This window comes from Falco punctatus (genome assembly GCF_963210335.1).
Source record: "Falco punctatus genome assembly, chromosome: Z".
Taxonomy (NCBI): domain Eukaryota; kingdom Metazoa; phylum Chordata; class Aves; order Falconiformes; family Falconidae; genus Falco; species Falco punctatus.
Genome location: NC_137586.1, coordinates 51,424,324 through 51,446,385, shown reverse-complemented (window position 1 = coordinate 51,446,385; position 22,062 = coordinate 51,424,324). Strand labels below are relative to the sequence as shown.

The 22,062-nt window shown below is 44.2% G+C and overlaps 2 protein-coding genes across 3 annotated transcripts in view; both read left to right on the top strand.

Annotated features, from left to right (window-relative positions):
• The first annotated feature begins 488 nt into the window (after positions 1-488).
• LOC308056675 (uncharacterized protein) lies at positions 489-21,320 on the top strand. 2 transcript variants are annotated; one of them, XM_080372409.1, is made up of 4 exons: positions 489-12,633; positions 13,204-13,314; positions 16,364-16,468; positions 20,143-21,320. In XM_080372409.1, the coding sequence occupies exons 1-4, from the start codon at positions 12,417-12,419 to the stop codon at positions 20,148-20,150; spliced, it is 441 nt and encodes a 146-aa protein (XP_080228535.1). In that variant the 5' UTR covers positions 489-12,416; the 3' UTR covers positions 20,151-21,320. The 2 variants fall into 2 exon arrangements, with proteins under 2 accessions (XP_080228535.1, XP_080228534.1); XM_080372408.1 differs by having other exon boundaries at positions 16,364-21,320.
• LMNB1 (lamin B1) overlaps positions 20,647-22,062 on the top strand; it is a gene marked incomplete at its 5' end in the record, with an annotated part of 13,234 nt that continues 11,818 nt past the window's right edge. Inside the window, 2 exon segments of the mRNA XM_080372643.1 lie at positions 20,647-20,769; positions 21,301-21,560. Coding sequence (XP_080228769.1) covers positions 20,647-20,769; positions 21,301-21,560 — 383 coding nt within the window.

The following is a 22,062-nucleotide window of genomic DNA, read 5'->3' as shown; positions in this document are numbered from 1 at the left end:
GATACTCATCAGATACAGAGCATGCCTTTGCTGTTATAATTGCTCTTGCTGAAATAACAAGAAGTTTTTGATTTTGTGCATTAACTTTCCTAGCAAACCTGTGATGGCTGGAGTTCTAAATTGGTAACTTCTGTAAGGGAAAAATTAATTTTGTACTACCAAACTGGCTTGAGACTACCGTTTGATCCTGGTTTTGGGAACTGCTTGAGAATGTTTTAACTCTCTGTAAAGAATCAAAATTATTTTTTTTATGTAATTTGCTGCTAAATGTTACTATTTCTAATGTTGATTTCCTAAGTAAGGGGTAATGAAAGAATATATGAAGTCTTTTCGTTTAACAGAAGGAGAATGATAGTGCCCATTCCTTCCTTCCAGTGCCTGACTAACTGGCTTTTGCTTATCTTTTGTGTTTTTCTCTTTTCTATTTCATTCGGCTTTCAACTGAGACCTTTCAAAGCAGCACCCGTTTTTGTGTAGCTTGCAGTGGCTGCAAGTCATGTTTTGGTTTGTTAGTGGAGTTGGGGGGGCTGATCCTCCCCTCTCTGCAGCCTGACGCAGGCCCCCTGCCCCTTTTTGTGGGTTGCATATGCTTCTGCTGGTGTGTGGTGGTGGTGGCCTGGCAGCACCCACATTGTGAGTCCGTGTGTGACAGTCAGGGGCTTGTGTCAGCGAGCCTTGGCTAGAGCTTGGCCAGTGCTGGAGCTGAGGAGCCCGGGGCTTTGGAGCCTTGCTGCAGTCACCACAGTTTCCAAATGGACCGATGCAGATGTGCGAGGTGAGATGAGAGAGGTGCAGGAGTGAGAAAGAACAGGCTGTGATGTTGGTGCACATTGATACAGATCTGTCTCTTTGTATCTGAAGTTGCTGTAAGGTGTTAAGAGACAGACAGTGATCATCTTCATCTTACTTATCAACCAGCTTTTCATTCCTCCTTATTTTCTTCCCCCAGAACTACTGCAACAGTAGGAAGTGTGGGTAAGGCTAGAGGTTTTCTCTCTCAACTTGGACATACTCAGCTTGTTTAGACTGTCCTGAACCAATACTTGCAGAGGTAGCAGCTCTGTGGTGCTGCTGTCAGCTGTGCCTTGGAACTAAACTTGATTGTGTGGACTGTGTTTTGTCTGGGAACAGATAGACCTGGCTGTTCAGATTTTAGTAGCTGCTGTTTTACAGACAAAAATCCAAATGTAAGCGTTGTGTTTTCTGTTCTGAAGTTTTTCCGATGGGCAGATGACATTGAGGCATCAACTTTTCTGCAAATGCATTGTGGGACAAATATTGCCCTCTGTCCATTAAGTTACAGCAGCTAAGCTGCCTCTGTCATGCCTGAAGCAGACAGTGAAAATGAGGGAAACATGCTGTGGTTTGAAAGCACAGCTTGTTTGTAACCAAAGAAGTTTTTCTTACATCCCAAATGCAAATGAGAAAACAATGCTTTTTGGTTATCACAGGGAAAATTGATTTGTTAGTGATTCAGTTTCATAGTGGATCATGAAAGCATCATTTTAATTATAATTACAGTATTACAGATTTGCCTTCCACTTCCAAGTAGATGATTTCATTAAAATATTTTGTCCTCCAGGCTTATAAACTCCTATTTTCCAAAATTCTCAAGCAAGCATGGAATGACTCAATGTTTACTGTGATGCCTTGGAAGGAAGATACGAAGAATAATTTGAATTTAAAGGTAGGGATAGTGAGATGAGAAAATGTTTTTACACTGTATGCAGCTTAATAGTTGTCCCATACTTCCCAAGGTGCTGCTGGGTATCTCCAGCAACTCTTACTGAATCCAGTTCCAAACATCAAGCCAGATGGCAATGCTTTGCTATTGTGTCCGTACTATTGAGTGAAGAAAGCACCTACTTTGTGGAAGATTGTTAATTGTGACCCAGAGACTTTAAAATTGACTTATGAAAAATTAAACATGTTTCAATCAGGTTATGATTATTTTTTTGATTTTATTTTGGTTGGTAGTGTTGGTGGGATCATGGGCTGGCTTGGTGGACAGGAACAAAAGACAAGTAGAAACAGAACAAGTGATTGACATTCCCAAACAAATGGCTGAGGAAAATTTGATGGTAGGACTGACTAAAGAATTTGCCAGTTTACAAAATGTCACACAGATCACTGCTTGTTTGCCAATACTGAGGGCAGTAGGTGAATCTATTCCATGGGGAATTTTAACCATGAATCTGACCAATATAAAAATGAGACCACCCATTGTGAACAAAGGCCAGTAACTCAATGGTATGAACAAGTAAAGGTTATTAGAAAACAGCGGAAGTCGCCAGGTAAAGAAACAGATTGTAAAAAACTATTGAATTATGATTTTATAACAGGATCCCGACCTAGTGCCATAGCTTGAGTTGTTCTTCCTGGGGGTCCAAATCTCCAGTTAGGATGGTGTTCTTATGCTGAACAACTTAAAACCAATGTGAGCAGAAGTATCATGAAATGGAAGTGTAACAAGACTGGCCAAGATACCCAATTAGTAGAACAATGGGACTCTATATGGTCTATGTCCATATTTTCCCATTTTCAGTATATGGCAAGAACTTCTTGGTGTTTTAGCTGGGATGGAAACGTTTTTTTTCAGTATTACCCTGGTCAATGATAGATCAATTTCATCGGGAGAGAAGGAAAATAAAATAGTGCTGTGGTGGAAATGTGAAAAAGTGTATGACTGCAGTAATGCAGACTTAGTAATCCAAAGAATTCCTCCGTTGGCCACTGTTTTAAAATACGGTTGTTTTTGTCGAGGTCTTAAGAACACTCTCAATTTAACCAGCACTTTTACAGTTAGAAAAGGAACTTTGTTTAGTTGTAGGAAAACTATTTGAAGTCCAGAACATTTAGTTTGGGCATTAAGTGATGGAACCTGGACCACACATTTACCATTAGATGGTAAGGTGAAACAAATTACTTTAGGCATGCCAACATTGTGTCCAATTTGGAAGAAATCACCATTTAGGGGATCCTTAGAGAATTTAGAATTGAAACTAATAAAGAGATCTGAGATAAATAATGATATTTGGAATGAACCATCTACAGGAGTGAAAATTGGCTGGGCACTTGAATCACTTTTAAATCCTATAGCTTCATATAGAAACAGAGCATGGCTCTATCAGTTAACTGGTCAAGTGGAAAAATTAGCAAACGTTACCAAAAAGGGGTTTAAGGAATTGAATATACAATTACAGGCAACTTCCAGAATGACTTTGCAAAATAGAATGGCACTAGATATGCTCCTACTTAAAGAACATGGAGTATGTGGATATCTCAAGGATAAATTGGACCACTGTTGTATCCACATTCCAAATGTCACTCAGGATGTGGAACATGATCTAGACCAATTAGGAAAAATTGAAAAAGAAACTGAAACAATTCAAAAGGATATGTCAGAAGATTGGCTTGGGAAAATTTTTAACAAACTGGGATGGAATTTGAGCTCTTGGATACAATCTATAATTAAGACTGTTTCTGTTACTAATTGTCTTTTTGATGAGCATGCTAGTATATGCATGTGTACAATGTGGAAGGAGAACAGTAGTGTCACATTCCTTTTTTTTCTTCTTTTTTAAGGATAAATTATAACTACACTTTGTCAAAATATTTATAACGGGGATTAAGAGAATACTTCAGTAGACTTTTGTGAAATTTCCCACAGAAGTTAATTTGACAGTATCTGGTGCCATAATTTAACATCTCAGTTTCCTCTGAGGCTTACAAGCTGAAGATGTTCTTGGGTTCCTTTGATTTCTTAGGCAGTTACAGGCTTGTATGCTCCCAGTTTAGCCAAAATAGTATAGAGCAGATGAATACCTGAGCACTGCAGCTGTGAAGCTCTAATCATCTTTGCCCTTTTCAGAATGATTGAATGAAAAGAAGAGGGTGCCAAGCAAGCAGGAAGAGAGGGGACTTTAGGATTCCCTACCCTCTATAGCTGGGTAATGAAATAAATTAATTTTTTTCTTGCATTGCTATCCCTGCCTTGGCAGACTGCCTCTGCTCTCAATTTTTTTGTGCTCAGCAGCTGTCTCTGGCAGTGTTAATGCCCCCATGAGCTTCCTGTAGGTGGATAGAAATGCAAAAGCCAAATAGCCTGGCCTCTCTGCAAACCATTGTCTTCCCTCCCTCCCCTCCTTCCTGCTACAGTTCTGTTTACCCTTTTCTAGCAGCCCTTAGCAGAAAAATGCTTTCACATGTGGAAGGGAGACATAGGGCTGCTGCAATTTTCTCAGTACACCAATCCCATGGAGAATAGAGGAGTGTGTATATGAGACAAACTTTAAAGCAATTCTAAGAGTGAGTTCATCTTAACAATTATGTGAGAAGTTATAAGATTAGAGCAATGAGAAAGAGGTTGCTTATGGGGACTCTGCACTCTGGGGATATCTAAGAAATCATAGTCCCTGCCCAATAAATTTCTAAGAGTGGAACCAGTAGGCTCCTCCAACAAGCCCTTAAAAAATAGGAAATGGAATGGAACAGTTCCAGTTGGAAGGGACCTACAATGATCATCTTGTCAAAATGCCTCTGAAACCCTGACAGTCATAGGGCATCAACCACCTCTCTAGGAAGCCTGTTCCAGTATTTGACCACCCTCCTGGTAAAGAAATGGTCCTAATGTCAAGTCTTGACTGTCCCTGATGCACCTTTGAACCATTCCCATGCATCCTGTTGCTGGACCCCAGGGAGAAGAGAAGCACCTCCCTCTCCGCTTCCCCTCCTCAGGAAGCTGTAGAGAACAATGAAGTTGCCCCTCAACTTCACGTTCCTTAACAGCCCTTTTAAATTATGGGGCCCAGAACTGCACACAAAATGGCACACAATACTTTTTTGGTCTTTCTGGAGATTTTAGGAGTTACCAATTTTTTCTAGGGAATCTTAAGCCTTCTAGCTGTGAACTGAAACTAATAATACTGTTAAAGCATCCCTGTAAAACTACTTGATATGAGTAATAGATTTCAGATATTTTTATGAGGAAATGAGTTTAAATGTGCAAAAGCAGAATATTCTTCCCTGCAGATGTAATTATATGCAATTTCAAAACTGCCATGTATTCATTGTGGTTCAGAAACTCTTAAAAATGACCAAAAGTAGATGCATGTGCCTTGCCTTTCAGATCAGGATAAAGTGGCTAGATGCTAGCAGTTCAACACGTATTACTTTTAGCCTTTTAATTCAGAACACCATGCAGTATGATTTAATGAATCTCTTTCAAAAACCTGTGAATTATCTATGATTTGCAATTCAGAGTTCATTGCTCTGTGTGTACCAGGTCATATTGCAGGGAACAAGGCTATGCTACTGCTTTCATTTATTTATCAGTTCTTGATCTTGCACTGGGCAGAAAAGAGAGAAAAGTATTTCCTGTGAAACGGAATTAGATGACTCAACAAGGACTTACTGCTATGCTTCCTGGTCTTGTTCAGCAGAATTTTAGAGTTAAAAATGTTGTTGGCATTTGTGAAGTTGTACTAAGGCTATTTGAGAAGGCTACTTTCAGAAAAAAGTTGGGGTTTCATTTCTTTCAATACCCAGTGGTTGACCCTCCTATCTATAAAGTTGTATTGGGAAGAGTAGTTTTCTTTGAGAAATTTCTTTAGTACTGGGGGAAGGGAAAGAGGCTTCAAGAGCGAGATGTGAGGAAAATGTCAGCTGTATGTTACCTCAGCCACATCTATGGCTGTTCCTGCACTCCTGCATGTTTACAACTCTCTTCAGATTGCTGCTGTTCACGTAGCATTGGACTGGCCATCATTCCTCTTCCCCACACAAGTACCACCAAGCATCTGCTGCAGTTGTCTCTAAAGGTGATCAGAGCTCACCTGCAGAATGCAGACCCCTGGAATATCTTTAAGTGTTTCAAATCCTCAGTTAAGGTTTTCAATTAAGGCCACTAAACATAGCTCACAAAAATCAGATAACCACATCATATACTGCATCTGAGTTAGTACCATACGAAGCAATGACCTCCAATCATGCAGTGCAAGTGTGTAAGATTCTGCCATTGCTTCAAGAAGGGACATAGCAAATGTACTATGAATTCCCCCCTTCCCACACAGCTTTTCTTAACTCTTTAACAACCTCGTATTGCACAGGCTCTGGAGGCTGATTTGGCTGCTAAAATACTGGACGTGTCATCACGACTCCCAGATACCTTCACATAAGCGCTTCCTGCTTGCATTCCCACCACCAATCACTGAGACCCCCTTTCATCCTCCCCAAAACCACAGTCAACTTATCGGGGGTGGGGAGGGGGAGTGGGGAGGAAAAAGGTCTGGTTCCTTTTCTGGATATGTAGGACCTGGATCAAAAGGTTTCTCAGTGCCAATGGAATCACTGCCCGAGTTGTCCTGTTACCACACTTGGTGCTGTGCTGTGAGGGTTGCTGCAATTGGTGACAGGAGCTTTGAGGGCAGAGGAGGTGCACACAGAGTCTCCATCATTGATGGTGTGTTGAGAAGAGTCACGCTGTCAGTGGAATTTACAGACTCCCCTGGTTCAGCACTGTTACTGGAATTCATGGATGCTTGGTGAAGACTAGCCAGGATTTGCCACCAAGCTGCTGAATGCTTTCCTGCTGCAGAGTCCCCCTCTGCAGCAGCATCATAAAATCGTCTGCAAAGTGCCATCAGGCAGAAAGTCCGGCACTTTGTCACGGATCCGTTCTAACAGAGTCACAGCTTGTTACTGAGCTGCAAGCAGCCATTGCAATACATCCAGGCTGCGCTGCTGATCTCACGATAACTTCCCTCCCATGGTTCCCGACTGCTCACCTTCTTTGTAGGTGACGGGTGCACAAAGTTAGTTTCCGCTATGCCACAGGTTCAGGCTCCATGAGCCTCCTACCCAAGCCCCACTTTTGGGTGCCATTTGTGCCATATGAAGACACAGACTCAGGTTGTGGTGCAACCAGAGATGCTTTATGGAGCAGAGAAGCTCATATTGATATCTCTAAGCCCAGATACAAATTCCAGCTGTATCTTCCACCAGGCTCAGGGTGGAAGCTGTTCATGCAGTTACATAGCTATATTATCATTACAAGCACACAAACCCCCTTTTGGCTAGATAACCATGTTTTTCTTTCTTTCCTTCATAAGACCCATCTGTTCTTTTAATCAGACATTCTCCATCCTTCTCTTGTACATTTCTCTTATCTCCTGTCAGTAACGATCGGACATTCTCTATCCTCCTCTCACACTTTTTCCTTATAGAAAAATGCAAAAGACTTAGGAGGAAGACTAGCTTTACTTGCACTGAAACTGTCTTGTGGTTTACTGTTCCAATACTCTGCGTTAGGAATCTCTTGACATGTTGAGGTATTCACAGTTCCTAACTCTGAAAGACAGCGCAGTTTTATAAGTCTTCTCACTCATAAATAATTTTAAAAGAATAACTCTACAACCTAGATGCCAAACTTTACAATCGTAACTACTACCTTGCTAACTTATTTTGAAAATTCATAAGGCTTTCATATGCCTCCCTGTCCTCAGGTGTGTAGTGTGAAAAACTAGTATTTCCAATGCCCATAACACCCTTAGAACAAACACTGATAGTCCTTATCTTTCCATCCATGTAAAAGAAGCTGTTGGTATATAAAACTAAATATAAGAGCATGTTTGCATCTGAAATCGGCTAGATGTTGTTGCAGCATATTTGCACTGTCACCCACATCAGCTACTGTAGGACAGTCAGACTGTATATATTTAAAGTTTTCAATATTTTCACTGAAGGTCTCGAAAAGCACTCCCTCATAACTCTGTTGTTAGGGAGTCTGGAGCTAAGGTTCTGATGACAGCAAGGAAATCCTAATACTGTGCATCAGTCTGAGTCACTCTTCTTGACCCTTCCCATCACCACTGCACATGGGTTGTGGTGTTTGGGTTTCATTGTGTTTTTTCTGTGAGCTAGCACCACTGGTTTTATGCTCAGGCAGTATGGAGGATCCAGCCTGGTGAGCCAGTGACTCATGGTGTCAGATATAGTTAGATATTTCTCCCATGGCTTTCACCTGGCTTTCCCAAGTGCTTATTCTCTTGAGGAAAGGATCTCTGACTGCTGAGAGCGCAGCATATATGAGACAAACAGGCTGTTAAAATCCAGTTTTCTGAAATTCTATGCTACACTTGCTCAGAGATGTGGAGCACACCATCTGCGTAAGTGCTCATCTTAATGCAGAGAAACTGGGAAACTCACTATGCCTGGTATTACTTGTCAGATACTAGTTTAGATTTAAAGCAAGTGTTTAATTTTAAGATGCCTAACTTTGCAGTGACTCACACTTCCAACATTTTTTTTTCTCTACATCTAAGGGGACAAGAATCTAACTAAAACTTTGAGTTGTGATTAATCAGAGGAATTCATATAATTAGTCTTGGGAAAAAAACAATACTACACTTTTATAAAACTAATGACAAAGTGACAGAAGTTGGCAACCCTAACCATACCCTTACAAAGTGAATCGGAGTTGTTCTGTCACCAGCTACAACAAAGCACTCTCATATACTAGTAGGATTAATACCCCTGCAATTTCTTGGCAAAAAGTTTTTCCCCAAAACTAGTACTTCTGTAAAAGCATAAGGCATCTGTGCTTATGATTGCATTCTTAGCAAGGAGATTCTGTATTTGTAATCTGGTTTATAGCCTGTTCTGCAGAAACATAACGTTTCTAGTTTTTCACAGTCATTTTTACAGTGAACTTAATCAGATCTTCATGTGGAGCCATACAGTTACCAGTTCCTGCTTTGCTTTGCCATCTGCAGTTTCTTGCCGTCTCCTTTGGGCTTTTGTGATCTCCGTGGGAAGTGACTTCAACTACAACTAACAGTCGTATCACCACATCTCCCCTATCGGTACCTCAGCAGTGTCGGTAGACTAGTCCCTGGACTATTCTCACCCAAAATCAGCCATCCACCCCCACGTGTACATTCCTTTAAACACGCATCCCTGCATGGTTTAGGATCTGCTTGATCAAGGCAAACTGAAGAGCTGTGGTCTCAACAACAAATACTGAGGAGCACTGCGATAGTTACCGCTTCTCTTTCCCGCACTGTTTCTCTAGGCTGTGTTCTCCTCCCCCTCCCCCCTCTCATCAAAGTTGCAGCTTGTCACAGGCATGCACATACAGTGTGGCTGCATCCCAAATGCATTTATTCATTCTATTTTGGCCTCTCCTGTGCCACGATGAGAGACGGGACGCTGTTTGATGCAAACAAATGTCGATTTATTGTACACAAACACGAGTTTATGTATGTTTTCAGAAGCTGCGTGCTTTAAACAGATTGGTTCTTTAAGCTAAGCATTACATACTAGGCAATCCCCGATTGGTGGTTAACTACAAAAAAAGGACACTTTAAGTAAGTGTTTACAGTCATCGATTAACAGCAAGGTGTTACCTCTCCTTAACAGCAAGGTGTTACCTCTCCTTGGCACCATCCGTTCCCCACTCACCTATTCTCTCTTGGCATGACCCATCCTGTTAATTGTTGTCTATTCACACTCCTTGTCCTCCCAGGGTTCCTGACCTACAAGCTCGAGCACATTTGCCTCAGCTAACTGATTGACACCCATGGTCCAGATTTCCAGGCTCCTTCCTGCACTCCTGGAGGAGGAGATCCCACAGAAGACTAAGTAAAGTTTTCTACTGTGAAAGATTCAGTAGAAATGAAGAACTGAGTTTTCGTTGTACCTTAAACAGTAATTTTTAACAAATCTGTGATTTTTTTAAAATTTGTATTTCATTTGCATGCAGACAATATTGATAGCTCTGTTTGAATCCTAGTGAAATACAGTGCAAAATTAATATTTTAGAAGTTTCTTTTAGGCAAGTCTTCAAGTTATGCATGAGCAGACCTATTAAGAGTAATGTAGTCATACATGAGCCATTACTGTATAGAGCAGCAATTAGAAACACATGGACCATGCAGGACTTCCCTAACTGGCATCATTTCTGCATTACTGAAGCCAAAAAACAGTAAGGAGTATTACTATTACCCCATCTGCTCATATGAGGAGTCTCCAGATTTTGCTGTCTTCCTAAGCAGCTGGCAGACACCCCTGTGCTCCCCACTCCTGCTGTGGCAACATCTCAAGGGAAAAGTAAGATTCTGTCTCCTAGCTGCTTTGCCCCCAGAAGTGGTCTCGAGTCGGCATTAGATAAGCAAAGAAATCAACATTTTGGCTGGCTTGCCAGAGCTACACACCGTAGTATTTATGATGTATATATGATAACACAACAGAAAAAGGAATCTCCTGACAGGGAGTTTTCTCAGCACTGAAGTGTAAACTTAACTGGACTTTGGATCAGGCTCTGGTATGGTGCCATGTATGTACAAGCTTGTTTTCTGCTCTGACATGAAAATCCTGAGCAAAGTGATGTGGAGAAATAGTGCAAAATAGGGACAATAAACATCGATTGTGATTGTATATGTCTGCTCAAGGAGTGTAGGTGTGGTGATTGGTCACGTAACCATATAATTTTAAGGAAATACCTACTCTTCTTCCTCTAACAAAGGGGCTATTTATAAAAAGGATGAGAAACATTCCAATGTCACCTAGAGATCTCCTCACTAAAGAAAACCAGATGATCGACAAGGACATGAATTAGCTGCAAACTTACAAGACCACCACATTCCAGGAAAAGGACTGATAAGCTAATTAACATACAAAGTGAGAGTATGGGGGTTTAGGTAACGAATATGGATAGGCTGGATAGGCGTCAGTTGAACATTCATTTGGTTTTTTGTATAAATATGAGAGGGTTCGTCACTTCGGGCATGCATGCATCTGCGCGCAATAAACATACCTACTTTATAACTTTTGAGTTACAGAGTTTAATTCCGTACGTCAGAAGTTTCACATACTTAACATTGAATGTAGCTGACAGGAACAGCTGCCCTGCTACACGTTGCAGGACTGTAGCTGTTCTCTCTAACCCTTGCCGTTACAGAAAAACATTTCTCTTCATTTTTTTTTGTAGTTTTGTTCTGTTCCTTGAAAGCACAGACCATAGCATTTACTGTGTGTAACTGTTCTTTAGCAGACATTCCCAAAATGGAAACCGTCGCATGTCGGTCTGAGACCCGAGCGTGGTTGTTTGTATTCACGGTGATTTAAAGAAAGAAGTCAAAATTTCTTAGTGACTAAGTATCCTTATTGGCAGCGCTGGGTGCATGGGGGATCGCTCCACCAAAGTCATGCACACCGAGGGGACCCCTCAGCCCCCTCCTTATACAAGTCACTCATGTCTACATATCTCATACCTGGACAATCAGCACATTCCATTCAAGGACCCAGCACATCTTCAAGTTAACAACATTAACATATCTTGTGCCTGGACAATGTCCTTGAGGAGTTGTCTCTACGCAGACTCTGTTCCTTAGCGGCCAAGTTTAAAGCCTCCATCTTCGTCATGTTGCAGGTACAACAGGAATCTAAGACAAAATGTCCCTTTTAAAAGATAACCAACCCAAGGACTTAGCAGTCTGTGCATCCGTCATGTTGACAATAAGGGTCCCTGGACATCTCCCAACCCTAACTAAACACAGGCGTGTTATCCTTTAGATAAGTGGTACAGCATCACCATTCAACGGGAACAGAATTAAGACTCAAAACGTAGTCAAGAGCCAAGGAACTTTATTTGCCCAACAATAAACCTGCAAATGCAGAAGGAGAGAGAGCAAGAGATAGAGAGAAAAGAAGGAAAGAAAGAAGGGGGGGGGAGGGGAAGGAGAGTTCAGAGCAATAGCTACCACCCCAGAGCCGCGGCGTTCCAACAGTCCGATTCGTTTCCAAGTCTGGAGGGGAATGTTCCATCTGATGTTAGTCGGTTCCATTTTTTTCATAGAGTTGTTACAAGCTGTTCTGCTTAACCACACCTTCCACCCGGCAATGGTGTACGTGCCCAACATTCCTCAGGGGCCTCCAGGCACCTTGAGCCCCCTGACCCCAAGTCTGGGCACATGCACAGGGGTTTGGTTAAGTTTTGCAGGATCAGCCTCCCCCGTTGTTCCATGGCGTCAGCCGGTTTCGGAGCCGGCGGCAGCCGAGCGCGGGGCGCGGCCACTTCGGCCCCAGCCCAACTCGGGCTGCGGCAGGCCGGCGGCCGCTCCCGGCAGCAGCGGAGGGTCGGGGGTGGGCCCGCGGGGCGGGGGGCCGCAGGCCACGTTTAGGTCGCGGCGCGGAAGCCGACGGTGGCAGTGCCGAGAGGCGGCGGCGGCAACGGGGTCGCTGCCCGCCCGCAGCTGCGAGCCCAGTCCCGCACGGCCCCGGCGCCCCCGCCCGCTGTCCTTCCCGCCTCGCTCCGCGTCCCCCCGGGCCCCGGTCGTCCGCCGCCACGGCTCACTGCGCGCCGCCGCGCCCCCCGGCCTCCCCGGCCTGCCCGTGCGCGTCCTTGCCGCGGCAGCGGGATGGCCGCCCGGCCGCCTGCACCGGCAAGTGTGGGTGCGGAGGCGGAGGTGCCCGTGCTGCAGCGCGGGGTGAAGCAGCGGGAGCGGAGGTGCGGCCGCCGGGTCACCAGCCGGGAGGCGCCTGCGGGGCCCGCCTGGTCGTGGGCCGACGCGGCGCGGGAGCGGGCCGGGAGGGCAGCACAGGTGAACGGGGACACGGGGCGGGGGGGCTGCACAGGTGAACGGGGACACGGGGCGGGGCGCGCACAGACGTGTGAGGGGAGACACGGGAGGGCGGCCAGGCTGAGCGGTGGTGGCCGCTCCCGCCACCGGGAGGGCACGGCGGCGGCACCGCCTCGGCTTTGGATGGCAGCACGGGAGCTGCGCAGCGCCGCTCCCCCCGACGGGCGGTGGTGGCCGGGCTCCCGCGGCGGGCTCTGCCCCGGCCCCGAGCGCCGCCCTCGCCGCCGCGCCCTGCGGCCCCCGGCTGGGCCCGCCGCGGGGGGAGGCCTCGGAACGCCGCGCCGCGCACCCTCGCGTAACGGGGAGCGGAGGGCTCCGGGGTCTGAGTCGGGGGGGCGTCCACCGCCACCCCCAGCCCCGCAGACAGATCACTGTCCTTGAGGCTTCAGCGGCTTCAAGGTCGAAAAATGTGCGGTGATGGCGGTTCGTGTAGTGGTTCTTGTGGGTCCTGGCTTTCCAAGTGCCCTTTCCGAAAGATGTTATCTAAGTGATACGAGAATACAGGAGTCGATATTAAGTAGGGTTTACTTGAAACAGAAGATGACTAACTTCTGTTCGTTTGCAGGATTTTCAGATGACAGAGAAGGTCACACCTTCTGTATCTTCATTTGGCCAGATAACCTCGAGTGCAAGCTGTATGGCACGGTGCCAGGATCTCCACTCTTGCAAAGAAACGGTTTGTGCTATTACGTTTTGCTGCTTACACGCTTGACTTGGTTCAGCTGTTTATTTGCTTCCTTGTTTGTGTTTACAGCAGTCACAGAAGTAAAATTTAAGGTAGTTTACCATTAGCAAAAGAGAATCTTCTGTTTTTTGCTTTTTTTCGCTAATTAGGCCCCACTTGCTGTTTTAAATTCAGTCTTGGGGTCACGTTGTGGTTTAACCCCAGCCAGAAATGTAAGTACCAAGCAGCCGCTCACTCACTCGCGCTCACTGAGGGATAGGGGGGACAGTCAGAAAGGAATGTAAGACTTGAGGGTTGAGTTAAGAACAATTTAATAATTAAAATAAAATAGGAGAGGAAAAAAAAAAAGGACAACAATAATAATAACAACAGTTGTAATCATGACAATTATAATGAAAAGGAGGGAGAAAGGGAGAGGAATAAAATCCAAAGGGAAGCTCGCCGCCTGCTGGCCGATGCCTGGTCAGTCCCCAAGCAGCAGTCGCAGGCCCTGGCCAACTCCCCCCAGTTTATATACTGAGCATAACATTCTGCGGTATGGAATATCCCTTTGGCTAGTTTAGGTCAGCTGTCCTGGCTGTGTCCCCTCCCAATTTCTTATGCCCCTCCAGTCTTTTCGCCAGCAAGGCCTGAGAAAATGAAGAGTCCTTTACATAGTATAAACATCACCAAGCAACAATTAAAACAGTCTGTTACCAGCATTGTTCTCTCACCAAATCCAAAACACAGCAGTGCATCAGCTGCTAAGAAGAATATTAACTCTATTACAACTGAAACCAGGACAGTATCCACTCCTTATTCCATACCATTTATGTCATGCTGTGTTTTCCAGTACCTCATCAGCTCTCCTATCATTTAGTCCATCCCTCAAAACTCTGTTCAGAGTTCATTTAGTCTGTGACATTGGGCTCCATCTATTATAACAGTCTTTCAAGGCAGGGAAGATGGTATGAGGTGTTGGATTGTTGCATCTTGAAACCAGTTCTGACTCTGTCAGGGATGTGCTTGTCTGGTTTCACCGGTCAGTCTTTGTTGCTGTGGCAACTGGAAGGGAGTCAGGTTCAGATCTCCAAATCCAAAGTGGGTGCAAACAGGCATGTAACAGTGACTATAAATAGTATATAACAATGAACATCACACAGTTCTATTCATTGGCTATTTTCACCCAAATCAAATCCCCTTGCACACATGGAACTTCCCCATCCTCCCACATTACCTGCCAAGTGCACCCAGGTCCTTGAGCAAAGGCAGTCCCATGATGGGTTTGCCTTTGCCTGAGGCAGGAATGATGTGGAGTGTTTTCCCAAGCATATTTCTAAGGTGCACTACAGGAACTTTATCCCCTTCTACAGCATGTAAAAACTTTGACTGGGCAGGCTAGCAGTTCCTGTGGTGTTCACTAACCAGGTGGCTTTTACTAAATGTGTATCCCAATGTTTGAAAGTCCCACCACTCACTGCTTTCAGTAGTCCTCAAGTGTAGTCTTTAACAGTCCATTACATTGTTTGATTTTCCAAGAGGCATGCTGGGGGTTATAATATACCCACTCAGTGCCATGCCCTTTGGCCCAAGTGTCTATGAAACTGTTTTGGAAATGAGTTCCATTGTCTGATTCAGTTCATTCTGGGGTGCCATGTCACTATAAGACTTGTTTTCCAAGGCCCAGGATAGTGTTTTGGGCAGTGGCATGGAGCACAGGATCTGTTTCTAGCCATGTGGTATTGCTTCCACTGTTGTAAGCACATGGCACTTACCTTGGCAGGTCTGTGGGACCGTGATGTAGTCAGTCTGCCAGGCCTCCTGATATTTATGTTTTAGCCATTGGCCTCCATACCAAGAGAGGCTTTAACTGCTTGGCTTGCCTAATTGCAGCGTGTGTTTCAGATTCATGGATAACCTGTGCAATAGTGTCTGTGATTAAGTCCACCCCTCAATCCTGGGCCCATCTATATGTTGCAGCTCTTCCTTGATGGCCTGAGGTGTCATGGGCCCACCAAGCTATAAATAATTCACCTTTATGTTGCCAATCCAGATCTACCTTAACCACTTCAATTTTGGTTGCCTGATCTATCTGCTGGTTATTTCTGTGTTTTTCAGTGGCTCAGCTCTTGTGTATGTGAGCATCTACATGATGTACCTTTACAACCAGGTTCTCAACCTGGGCAGCAGTATCTCACCTAATGTGGCAGCCCATATGAGTTTACCTTGGTGCTGCCAGTTACTGTGCTTTGGTTGCAGCCCTGCAGGGCATTTGCCACCATCCATGAGTCAGTATGAAGTATTTGCCATCTTTCTCATTCAGCAATGTCTAAAGCCAGCTGGATAGCTTTCATCTCTGCAAACTGACTTGATTCACCTTCTCCTTCAGCAGTTTCTGCAACTTGTTGTAGGAGACTCCATGCAGCCACTTTCCACCTCCAATGCTTTCCTACAATACAGCAGGACTGATGCAAAGCATATTGCTTTTCATGTTCCGGCAATTTATTGCAGAATGGGGTCTCTTCAGCATGTGTCAGCTCCTGCTCTGGTGGCATTCCAAAATGTTTACCTTATGGTCAGTCCATGATCATTTGCAAGATTCCTGGACAACTGGGATTTCCTATTCAAGCTCATTGTGGGATCAATGCAGCCCACTTATTCCATGTAGCATCAGCTGCATGATGTGTAGAGGAGACCCTCCTTTTGAACATCGAGCCCAGCACTGCAACTAGGGCACCAGAAGGAGCTGTTCTTCAGTGCCAATGACTCCTGAAGTGGCTTGAACCCCTTCATAAGCTGCCAGTATTTTTTTCAGTTGGAGTATAGCGGGCCTCCGATCCTCTGCATCCCTGACTCCAAAAGCCCCAGGGTCGACCTTAAGTCTCCCCTGGTACTTTCTGCCAGAGACTCCAGGAAGGACCAGTCTCCCTTGCTGTGGTGTAGAGCACATTTTTTACATTTTGCCCAGTTCAAACTGGCTCAAGGGCTACTGCCTGAATATTTAATTTGTTCAAAGGCATGTTATTGCTCAAAGCCCCATTTGAAATAATTTTTTTTTCAGGTCAGTTCTGCTGTATTGCCCCACATGATGATATCATCAATGTATTGCTGATGTCCTGGAGCTTCACCCTGTTCCAGTGCAGCCTGGATCAGTCCATGGCAGATGGTAAAGCTGTGTTTCCACCCCTGGGGCAGTTGATTCCAGGTGTACTGGACACCCCTCCAAGTGAAAACAAACTGTGGCCTGCACTCTGCTGCTGAACGGATTGAGAAGAATGCGTTTGTAATATCAGTGGTGACATACCGCTTGGCTGTCTTTGATTCCAGTTTATATTTAAGTCCTAGTATATCTGGTATGGCAGCACTCAACGGCGGTGTGACTTCATTTAGGCCACGATAGTCCATGGTTAGTCTCCATTCTCTATTAGACTTTTGCACTGGCCATGTGAGGCTATTAAAGGGTGAGGGGGTCGTGCTGGTCACATCCAGTCAATGAATCAGCTTATGGATGGGAATCAGGGAGTCTTGGTGGGTGTGATACTGCCGCCAATGCACTGATGTGGTAGTGACTGGCATTTGTTGTTCCTTGACCTTCAGCAACCCCAAAAGAGAAGGGTCTTCTGAGAGGCCAGGCAAGGTAGACAGCTGCTGAATCTCCTCTCTCTCCAAGGCAGCTATACTAAAAGCCCACCAGTGCCCTTTTGGGTCCTTAAAATACCCACTCCTGAGGTAGTCTATGCCAAGGATGCACAGAGCCTCTGGGCCAGTCACAGATGGGTGCCTCTGCCACTCATTCCCAGGCAGGCTTATTACAGCGTCCAACAGTGTTAGCTGTTGTGATTCCCCTGTAACTCCAGAAATACTAATGGGTTCTGCCCCCTCGTAGCTTGATGGCATTGGAGTACACCGTGCACCAGTGTCTGCTAGAACTTTGTACTGTGGGTTTGTCATGCCAGGCCATCAGATCCACACAGTCCAGTAAACCCTGTTGTTCCTCTCCTCTGCCTGGCTGGAGGCAGCGTCCCTCTAGTGCTGGTCATAGGATTACCTACCATGGCAGCAAGTGGTGCAGAGTGGCTGTTGTGTAGAGCAATCACAGTCATGCCCACTTAGGTCTTGTAAAAATGGATTAGTACTCATTTCCAGAGGATTGAGAGTACAGTCAGCTTTTCCACTCTCTCTGGGAAACTCACTAGAGGTTGGAGCAGCAGCCTTCCTAAAGGAACCCCTTCATGATTTTTTCTTTTTTTTCCTTTCAATCCATGTACTTGTGCCTCCAGAGTTGAGGCAGGTTTTCCATCCCACCTTCTCATGTCCTCTCCGTGGTCCTGCAGGTAAAAACACAGAGTACCCCGTGGTACATACCTCCTATACTCTCCCTCTTGAGCAGAAAGGTGCCTGCGATTAATAGCTGAGATGGGGGTCCATAGAGGTGGGGAGTAGGATATATCCTCATCGAGTTGTTGGACCAGTTTCTTCATAGCTGAGATGAGGGAGGTAGAAATGCTGTCTTTGTAGTTGTGGACATGGTGAATCACCTCATCCACTGTTGGTGGCACTTCATCTTTCCAGCTTGTTATTGCCAATGATGTGGTATGTGTTGATGGTGCACTTAATACAAATTTCTGCCACATGGGTTGTGTGCGTAGGACTTTGTCAGGTTCTGTGGGTAAGTGTGCACCATCTTGGCCATAATAAATCATCTCTTTCATAGCTAATTCCGTCAGGTACTGAATACCTTTCTCTGTTGCAGTCCATTTGCTTGGATGATGTGTGATATCCTCCCTGAAGAGATAACTTTCTTTCACACTTGAAAGAAGTTGCCTCCAAGGACTGAGGACTTGTGTCCCTCTTCTGATCGCCTTGTCAATGCTTCTTTAGAAAGTGATCCCAGCTGCTTGGCTTCCCTGCCTTCTGATTCCAAATTGTTAGCCTCATTGTCCCAGCACTGAAGGAACCAGGTGACAATGTGTTCACCTGGTTGACAGCCAAAACCTTTTCACCTGTCTTTCTGCCTGCACCTGCTGGCCCCGCAACTGTGCCTGTGGGGAAGGCAATGGCTAGTGCCTGGCTGCCAGAGAGCCACAGCCATGTACTTGTTGCTCTGGAGGGTAAGCCCTCTGACTGAAGTGATGTTGGCAGCATCCTTGAAACTTCGCCTGAGTGCACCCTCATGTAACAGGATGGGAGGGCTCCGAGGTTTGAGTCAGGATGACACTCACCACCACCTTCTGAGAGAGAGCGCCTGGAGAAGTAAGGAGGGGCGTGATTAACTTGTTGCACAGTAATTTAAGCAATTGAAATATATGATTATGGTTTAAGTTATCTGAGAGTGTCTTCCATGCAGAATAAGATACAACAATGCAAGGAATGATTTGCTGTAGGCTTAAAGGTGGTCTCATGGACGTGTAATGATAACATGGTAATGGGCAGTGACTTGAAAGGTGTGCACTGCAAGTGTGAAGTTCTGCCTGGATTGCTGGTCAGAGTAGTGGAATTTACATGATTGACTGAGGTCTTGAAGAAGGGTCACTATTGAGCGATAAGTGGCTAGAGATGATTTATGCTTAGTGTTGATTTCAAACACACAGCAACTGTCTCCACTTAAATAAAGTGGGTGACAGTGAGATAAGCTGAAACCAGGTTACATATATTTATTTGCAGGAAAGGCAAACTTGTCCAATTACTCTTACTGTCATGTTGATCTGTATACAAAAACTTGAGTGCTTTTAGACAGATCTTTCTTATGCTACTGTAAATCACATCCTTCCAAAACATAGCCTTACTGTTTTGCCTGTCATAGGCAAAAACCATGGAAAACTGACTGCTAGCTAAACAAATCACAAAGCTTTAATGACTGTAGTTTGTTTTTTTTAATTTTCGTATTTCTCTACAACTGCAGTGGAAAACCAACTCAGTGTGCAAATATAGGCTGTATTATCATGAGTTACAACACTTGTGTAGCTATGTCATGAATTGGCTGAAAACCAGTGGTTTTTGAGGAGAATTTGGTTAATGTTGGTAATGCTTAGCTTTATGATAGGACTGTAAGTACTGGCAGAAATGAGTGTGTGGGCATGGGAGGCAAGAATCTCCTGTAGGGTGAGGGCGTTCTGCACTTCATTGATTTCAAAGGAACTTTAAATGATACCTGGGATCTAGCTACTGACTGACGGTCTGGGTGGGAGGGGAGGGACAGAACAGAGGCCTCCAGTGAATAATGCGTGAGAGCTGGAAGTAGGAGCCTACATGGCCAAAACAAAAATCCTGTGCTTTTGTCCAAGCTGTGCTCCCAACTGCTCTGAACCATTGGGTCTAAAAAATGGTATGTTAAATCCCATGAAGGGACTGAATAGCACTGAGCAGCAGAAATGGAAAAAAAAAAAGTTGAGTGTAGAAGAGTGTGTGTGTCACAGGTTCTTGCAGTTTACCACTTCTGTGAGTGTGGTGTTACTCAACAGGACCAGGATTAGCTAGTGCCAAGTCTGTTATGTAAAGCCTGTTATCTTGTGGCTGTAGTGCCAAAATAGCCAAACAGTTGTATTTCTACAGATGGTTTTTTTTGTGCACACACCTCTCTTGAGCATGATGTCAATTGCGTATGTTTGCATGTAATCTTGGAAAAGTATCTTTTAAATTTGAGTCTCTCCTTTTGAAATTGTGGTTTTATTTTACCTTATTCTGGGAAGCGTTGCTGTTGTTTCTTCTGGGCAGTACAGTGATTACAAAAGTAGTGAACGTATTAATGCTTTAACACTTCAGTTTTGTTCTTAAGAATCTTTGTCCAATTTTGTTTCCTTGGTTTAGTGTTGTGAATTCTGTCTTTTTTCACTTCTGCAGAGGTGTGAAAACTGAAGAAGAATGTGCTAGCTGTTGTCTTATTGAGCCTGAATGTCTCCACTCCTGAAAAGTGTACATAGTTTGATGATTAACACGTAGAGCTTCTGTGTGCTACTGCCTTTGCTAGAGAAATGTAGATATGTCAGAGTGAAAAGGAATCAACTTCAAGATGGAAGAACTTGTGTTACATGTTTAAACACAGCTGCTTGTGCCATCTGAAGGACAACAGTAATTTTGAGTCCTGAGTGTGATTTTCCTTTCTGCTATTTTTGATAGTAGCTTGTTGTAGCATTACTTCTGAATAATGAATATGGGCTGAAGAGCATGGGTCTGCGTTTGTGGCATTACTTGACTTTTCTCCTGACTGAATTAAATTTGACTGAATTAAACTGTTTGACTGCTTGTGTAGACACAAAAACTATTTTGAGTGGTAATTTGAGAAGTTTATGTTTGCTTTCATAAAGAAAAAGACACCTGTACCTCTGCACCGGTGCCGTTTCAGTGATGGCACACTTTGGACATCTTTGGATGGACAGGATTTGGATATCTTTCCTCAGATTTGTGGAGTCGGTGTATGGTCAGAAGGCTACTGCAAAGCAGTTCACAAGGCTGCCGCTTCTGCTTATGGCGAGCTTCTACTTATGGACTGTCATATAGATAGTGAACATCAATTTGCATTGAGAAGTTGGTCTTTGCATTGGAAGTGGGCTATTTGCAGCCCAGCCAGTGGATGTGCACTAGTTCCTGAGTAAACAAAAGGCAATTAAGATAAGTTACTTGTTTCTAACCTATGGAAAGAGCCTTCTGATGGGAGAACTTACTTCTTCCTATTAAGATTCTAGTGAAGGTGGGATATTTTTACAGTGGCTAGCTAAAGAGAAAATAAGACATGCCTTTAATGAACCCGCAGTTTCCCCTTTCCATGCCTGCCTTTCAGACTTGTTTGACACTCTGAGTTTCCCCTATATTTAGGTTTCTACAGCCCAAGCAGAATATTAAGCTAGTGTTATACCAGATGAGAAAGTAGAACTGAAGAGTTGATTTAAATCAGAGTAAATTAAGTCAAGACAGAGTGTTTTTGTTGGATGTGTCTCAAGTTTAAGATTCAGATTGCACCTTGTTTTATTAGTCAGCAGTCTACTCTGGGGGCATTTCTAGACTTTTTTACCACTTTCTTTGATTTATTCCAGCTATGCAAAAAAATCTGATCTTAATGGAGCCCAGATCAGACTTCAAGAGATGGAAACAGCCCTCAATTCTAAAGAAGCTGCACTGGCTACAGCCCTTGGTGATAGGAAAAATCTGGAGAGAGAAATTCAGTATTTCAAATATCAAATTTGTAGAGGTGAGAAGAAGAAATATTTAACCATCAAGCTTCTGTCAGCCAATGAGGAGTTTTTATGTATAATACATCCATAGTAAGAGCTGTCATTCTGGTATAATGCAACTTTGTAGATAAAAAAAAATGGATGCAAACTTGTCATCTCGTCACAAGTAGAACAAACTGTGGTTCACTGTCAACATTGGAAGCATTACTGAGCAGGTGCCTGTGTCCAGAACTGTTCAGTTTATTAACAACATGAATGGTGGAATAGAGTGCCTCTAAAATTGCAGACTCTAAAATTGCAAGGGATGGTACTTGTGTTGAAGAAAACAGGTCAAAAGTCAAAATAAACATTATTAATTATAGAATGGTTTTGGGGGGAGACTGACTTCACAAATACAGATAATGAATAACTGACAAGTAACAGTTCATGATTCTCTCTGCTCTCCTGTGGTGTTCTTCCTGCAGTCCTCCATCTTCTGGGCATCTGACAGAAGAAAGAGCGAGGGGAAAAAGTCTCGTGCTTGTTTTGTTAACCCTTTGAAATACATGACTTGTGATCTTAAGCAGCACCACATCAGGAGGATGAGTTTAAG